The sequence below is a fragment of the Protomyctophum bolini genome (genome assembly GCF_963924005.1).
Source record: "Protomyctophum bolini genome assembly, chromosome: 5".
In the NCBI taxonomy this organism is placed as follows: domain Eukaryota; kingdom Metazoa; phylum Chordata; class Actinopteri; order Myctophiformes; family Myctophidae; genus Protomyctophum; species Protomyctophum bolini.
Window position 1 is genome coordinate 33,292,826 of NC_137866.1, and position 6,830 is coordinate 33,299,655.

Consider the following 6,830-nt stretch of genomic DNA (forward strand, 5'->3'; position numbering starts at 1 on the left):
TTCAATAAACCACTGGATAGTACAATTTTGCTCACTACAGTCAAGGCCAACATTTTGTGGTGGAATAACGAAACAAAATTCCATCTCAAGCGATCCGAATCCTGGATTACCGTATCTTGGAAAAAGCGGACCGCCACGCAGGTTTATTATAAACCCTCTTTATGTTATTCCACAAGCCTTTTTCACGTGGAATAATGACGGAATTATAAGAATCCCCGTGGAATATACATCAACATCCTGTCACTTCACAGCTTTCAATAAAGATACACCCTAATTGGCACCATACCAGCTGCGTCAAATGTGGATTCAATTTGGGGTGGTCGGGGATATAATTTAGAGCAATGTAAAATTTTGTGCAAGTAAGGCTGTCACTTATTATGAAGACGATCGAATATGCTATAACAAAAGTCTCACAAATGGCGGTTTTTGTTTCGCCCTTTTATTTTCTTGAATTATATGCTAGTCTAATTAAGTAAAAGCAAAGGCTGCAAAGTGGTGTTTGACATTGATCTTTGAATGTGGGGTACAATAATGCATATACAAGCTATAGTTAAAGTAGCCATTTCTTTGTGTAACGCCATTTTGTGTGACTTTATATACACACCATTAACATTGTCGTCAGCCATTTTGCCTTTCTTTTGAAGCTGTCGAAATTTCTGTGAGGGCCCAACGCCCACCACAATAACATACTGTAACTAATAGTGTGGGAATGGACGAGCCTTTGTTCATTCGATGAATGTAAAGATCATCAGTAGGCCTATAGGCTACTTGCATAGAGTTAATAAACCTGCGTGTGATGATAGGCCTAGTAAAAAATACCAGTAATGAAATAGGTGAGCCATTGTTGGCTGTGGTGTGGTCATGTTATAACACTGTGCAGTCATTATTACATTTTTAGTTCTGCTTCTGCTGACCATGTCTATTTGTTTAGTGCGGTAAAAAAAAAGAAGCCTGAAATGCATGACCTTGATTTACAAATAGGACATCTGACCTATAATCTGAACAAAATCCAGATGTACAAAGCTAGCATGAATTGAAGTTACCAAATAGCTTGTATATACTTTCATTTTAGTCATAACAGCATAATAGCAGGGTTGACTGCATGGATGGGAGATGTTTGGTTTCCAAACGGAGGTTTGAATATAAATCGTTACACTTACACAGTCGTTTAAAATGAAGCATTTTTGTTTATTGTTATAGTTAAATCATGTTTGTTGTTCAACACCTAACAGCAGTGATTAGTCTTTGCAGAGATTGCACTGCATTCTCAGGTTTAGACACAGGGCTGAGGGCATGCAAGTTGGTGCTTAATACGATATTCTTAATCTAGGTTTTCAAACTGAACTGTACTCTGCTTTCTATATGACAACGGTTTGATCATATATGCAAATTGCTCCATAAATCCCTCATCTTTGGCACTGTATTCTATGTTCTTGTTGTTCTCAAGAGTTTCAATTGTGATAGCTCATAGGCTACAATAGTATATGGTTGATGTTCAAAAAACATAAATAATAATCCACAGATCATGAGGCATGCACAATTACACAGTAATTACGAAGTATTGACTGATATCTTTTCAATCTATATGTTTTTTTTTATTATCATGAGGTATTATGTAGCCCACTATTTGGAAATGTCTTGAATTAATCAGTTTTGGAATTCAAGCTTTAATACCACAAAGCAATGCCAAATGCTAGGGTTCAATACCTTCAGTGTATTACATCATGTTACAGTATAGGCTACTTTACAAAAGTTTGGGACAAAGTTTGGGACAAATTTTAAGGATTCTATTGAGAAAGAATCAATGTTCATTATTCATTTCCGGGATAGTTAACGTCAGTGTCCCTGCATTGGTGCTTTCCGTTGTCCCTCTCTTCTGAGGTATTCTTTATGGTCTTCCTCTTCATCCTACAGTTTGCACAAGCAAGAAATTACATTAAAATGAGATTGTTGACTGTTGGGAAGAAGTTAAGAACATAATTCTACCCCGGATTCAAATTCTAAACTCCTGCACAGGAGAGCAAACCACACCACCCAGAGAAAATGGCCTGGGAATATATTGTCCTTATGAGCTCCAGGCACCTCTCAATTATATTGGGAACATTATAGGAAAAGTGTCTAAGCAGACTTAACAGTCAGGAAGTACCACCCAAGGAAGTTGGTGCTGTATAGATCTGTTTACATTCCCAGGTGAATGATGGTCAAAAAGTCAGCTTCATGGTGGAAGTGCGTTCAACAGAAGTCAATATAGACACTTCCAGCTGAAGTTCTTTTCCAGGCTTTTCTGGTTGTGAGATGAGAAAAGCCTGGGAACGAGGTTAACTGTCAACCATGCAGACAGGTCCAAACTTACATTACATTTCTCAATGGAAGAGTTAAGGGAGATCACCTCCAATAACTGCATTTATCTTGTTATTAACATACTCAACTGCATGGTTAAAATAACATTGTATTAATCAAAATAAGTTCTGGATTACAGCTTTAAGGCATTTTGAACATCTACATATACAACTCTTCTATATATTCTTTAAATCGTTAAAAAAAAAAGCACTTTCAAACCAATGCTGAGCAATATTGAAAGTGACAGTGTACAAGCAGACCTTTATCGGTCCACTCCATTTCGACCCTATATGGGTCTATTTGGTTAAAGGAACACTGAAGATTTTTCAGTGTATATATCAGTGGTTCCCAAACCTTTTAGCCTGGGACCCCTAAGAAGAGAGATTAGATGTTTGCCCGGGACCCAAACTCATGAAAATAGCTGATCTACAAGCACACAACACGTCACTTCGCTCCAGCATGCTGTGAGCTTGTAAATCAGCTTTTCTCATTATACTTCTTAAACATTTAGTTTTTTAATTTATGTAATATCTTAGATTTTCTTCGATTTCTTTATGAAATCACTGAAGAATTTAGGTTTTTAATTCATGATTTTTTTGCTTTTTTGGGAATGTATTTTTGAAAATGTTTTGAACTAATAATAATTTAAAAATAAAATGTAGCAAACAAAAAATAAAGAGACCCGTAAAAATGTGTCTGACTCCCGACCCAGTGTCTGGGAACCACTGTATCACATACAGTATGATGTCTCTGCAGGCAGTCTCACTGACAGTGTTGATTTTAGTTTTAGTCAGTCTCTTGAATACATTTGGTCACTTGGAATGTTTTAGTGTTAGTGTATTTTAGTCAACTAAATATCATAATACTTTAGTCGACTTAATCTACAGTTGATTTAGTCGACTAAAATGTATTTTGGCAGGCCTTGATGCTGCCTCTGGAAAGAGCCGATCTACAAGCTCACAACGAGTCGCAGAGCAACGCGACGCGTTGTGAGCTTGTAGATCGGCTCTTTTCAGCATGCAACCAATTGAAAAATGACTTATACTGGATCTCTTGTCCACTAGCCCCTTCCTGACATTTTAGTCTATAGTTTTTATTTGTTGGCGAAATCGTCAACCACTGCTCGTTCACTGACCCGTGAGGAGGACGCAACATCTAGCAGGTCCATGGTGGGGAGGAGACAGCCGGCCTCGCCCAGGAAGCAGATGAGGATGTGGAGCACGTCGGCCCAGCGGCCCACCGTCAGCATCAGGACCAACAGGCCCCCAAGACGCACCACCACTGTGTTCACAACGGTCTGACCGCTGGGGTGACGCTGCTGGTCCTCTGTAACCCACGACGACAACCAAATTGCAGTGGTTATTATGGCTTTCATGCAGTAGCCTGAGATCATTTGTTAAAAATGTTACTGTAGTGAACTATTAAAGAGATAGACAGCTGCTACACCACATTTTCTTTTCATTTTCTTTTTTGCTTTTTCTGCCTTTTTTATTGAGGTTGAAAGAAGATCATTTTCAAAGTCATTTTCAATGTAACATCCTCTCACAATTTGAAATGATGGAGGTTATCAGTTACGGTAAATGGTGCATTAAATTATATGAGACTCACTGACTGCCACCAGAGGTAAATACCTGAATAATCAATAAAGGGACACTTTTTAGTTGGGGTTCATGATCACACTGATTTTTCTCAAGGGCCATGGGATTATTAACTGGGATACTGCCTTATGGGTCAGCGATATAGAATAGGCCTACATCAGAGTCATATAACATAATCTGGCTAAACTCTAAAACTACCAATTTCCTACACAGCCTAATTTAGGCCAGTCTGTCTGTATGGATCTCATCTCACCCTGCATGTAGATCACCAGCAGTGTGTAGCATATAGTCAGTGGTGTCCAGAACCTGAGGGCCTCTGTTGCAGACAGGAAGTGTTTATTGATGATCGATATGGCCGCTATCACAGCCACGGCAAAGGTAAATACCAGTGCCCTGCGCAGCACGGGTAGCAAGGAGTCCCCCGAGGAGAGGAGGCCGATGCACACGCAGCAGTATCGCTGGGAGCTGTGCAGTTTGTACAGAGCTACGACATGGCGCAGGAGACGTGCAGCCTGTCTGGCAAGGAACCAGCTGAGTGCTGCAGCCAGGAGCAGGCATGGCAAGCGTTGGGGTGCCCCCTCGTGGAGGAAGTTTAGACTACAGCTTAGGGCACAACCCAAGGAGAACTGGCACTGAATTAGCAGGTGCTGCAGAAACCTCTTTGACTCCTGGGATCTTGGAGGCTGGAGAGGCAAGGAGAGAGGCAATACAAAAGAAGGCCATAATGTTTTGGTATATTAAACAGTAGATTGAATGATTGCCTGTAAATGCTTATTTGCTTTGCATCGATATGTGGATCACACGGTTAGTCTCTTACTGGTCTAGTTGTGAGCCAGGCAGAAATAGCTCGAAGAGAAAACTCTAGAACCACCAGGGAGGCCACTCGGGATCCAACCACAGCCAGCAGCCCCATCAAAAAGAAGAAATGGAGTGTTCCACCCAACCCACTTTTAGCTCGGCTATGATGTCTGGGTGTCTTCTGGCCTGATCCGTCTCCACCATCACTTTCATCACTACAGTGATCGGTTGGGGGGAGAAAAAAGAGGAACATATATGAAAGTAAAGGTCAGAATCAGTTTAGGGCAAAAAGCGAAACATTGCCAGTTAATTTACTACAGTTATTCAAACCCAATTGAGAAAGTGGGGATAGTAGGAGGAAATTTGACTTTAAACATAAGTTTGCATGGACCACTCAAAGATAACATGAATCCGAATATGGAATTCTCTGGGTGACAACTTAAAGGGTTGTACAAATATTTGCCAATTTAAAATAAATCACAAAAATATTATATTTTGGCAATATGAAGACGACGAATATAGGATAGATTAGGATTACATACACTAGAGCTAACATTTCTTGCACGTGTCATTGCTGTCACAACTACTTGCTTGTTTTGTTTTTGTTTTATATATTTTTTAGATTTGTATGCACCAATCATTAAAGTAGGCTTATACTAATTTATAAGTGAAAAGGGGGCAGGTATTGTTAAGAATATATTCCTCTTCCTGCTACTTTTCACCCATGGGTGTATCGGATATAGGCATTATAAAATATAAATGAATTGTTATCTATTATGATTTGTAGCCTACTGTATTTGATACACTATGTGTGAAATAAAAAGGAAATTAAATTAAATTAAATTAAAACATTATTTTGAAATGTTACCAGGTATATTGAACACAGCCATTCAAATGTATCTTTTATTTATCTTCATCACACGTATCAAATTACTTTTCTTGTAACTCACGTCTCAGCCTCTAAGAATACATGCACTCTCATCAGGTTACATAGCACAGAGATCCCACATGCACCGATCAGCCCTGTATAGGTCAGATATTAGATACGTAGATTAGCCATCATTTGTCATCACCAACAACACATTTATCTCTCTCTAATAGGATAGAAATAGTCACACTGAAGTGGTCATCTAGATATTGTAAAATGCAATCACTGTCAAGGCCCTATCCAAGCTAGATAAATGGAAATTAAGTAAGGAGCTCACCTTGAAGTAAACTATCCAGTGGATTCGCATCCAGAATCTGCCATAATGACACATTAGGAAGCAACGAGGTCAGCATGGATAACATTATCTTGAAGGACTTCTTCTTTCTTTCTTTTTTTACAGCACAAAAGATTAGGATTTAGAGAAAAGCATCATAGTACAATTAATGATTCCACTGCGCAATCAAGTGCAAATCACTGATTATTCCAGATCTGATAAATATTTATCGTCTCTTTGGATATTTCCGTGGCACTGACATTGCTCTTTGCCTTGTCAGATCAGGCTTGGCTCGTTCCAAAGGTCATCTGATAGTTTCGGTTTGAACAGAGGCCCTCTGCAGTCTGATTAATTATTATGGAAAGACTATATCGCTCCATAATATATACTCTAGTCTAAAGGCAAGGAAGACATTAAATGTAGCAGTCTATGGTCTACAATAGATTATAAAAGATGTCTTTTGATAAACACTTTCATTCCTTATAATATATCTTTTGAATATATATTACTGTAGTTAAACTATACCAGTAATATAGTGACATGAGAGCCATTACATTTAATACTTCATTGCACTGTGACTAAGACATGCATTTGTTTTTCCTTTAGGAGTAAAAGTTTCACTATTTATTTATTTTGAACACTATCAATGTTGTGTATATACCGTACACATACAGTGCATTATATAAGAGTTTAGCATACTCTGTAGATCAGTGGTTCCCAAACTTTTTCATGTCAAGGACCCCCAAATTGACACTAATTAGCCTGCAGTCTCTAGCAGTGATTCTAAACCCGTTTAATTTCAAGGACCCCCAGTTTGACATGCATATTAGTCTACAGACCCCCATTTAATGGCATTTCTATCTCTGGCACCCACATTTATATTGTAAAATCA

General features: G+C 38.7%; 1 protein-coding gene across 1 annotated transcript in view; it reads right to left on the reverse strand.

Annotated features, from left to right (window-relative positions):
• tmem82 (transmembrane protein 82) overlaps window positions 1–6,026 on the reverse strand; it is a gene marked incomplete at its 5' end in the record, with an annotated part of 6,182 nt that extends 156 nt beyond the window's left edge. Inside the window, 6 exons of the mRNA XM_080762905.1 lie at window positions 1–1,908; window positions 3,476–3,666; window positions 4,192–4,606; window positions 4,756–4,951; window positions 5,687–5,759; window positions 5,942–6,026. The exon at window positions 1–1,908 is cut by the window's left edge and continues 156 nt beyond it. Of these exons, the coding sequence (XP_080619031.1) occupies window positions 1,837–1,908; window positions 3,476–3,666; window positions 4,192–4,606; window positions 4,756–4,951; window positions 5,687–5,759; window positions 5,942–6,026 (1,032 nt within the window). The 3' untranslated portion in view covers window positions 1–1,836. The remainder of the gene's footprint in view (window positions 1,909–3,475; window positions 3,667–4,191; window positions 4,607–4,755; window positions 4,952–5,686; window positions 5,760–5,941) is intronic.
• Between the last annotated feature and the right edge of the window lie 804 nt (window positions 6,027–6,830).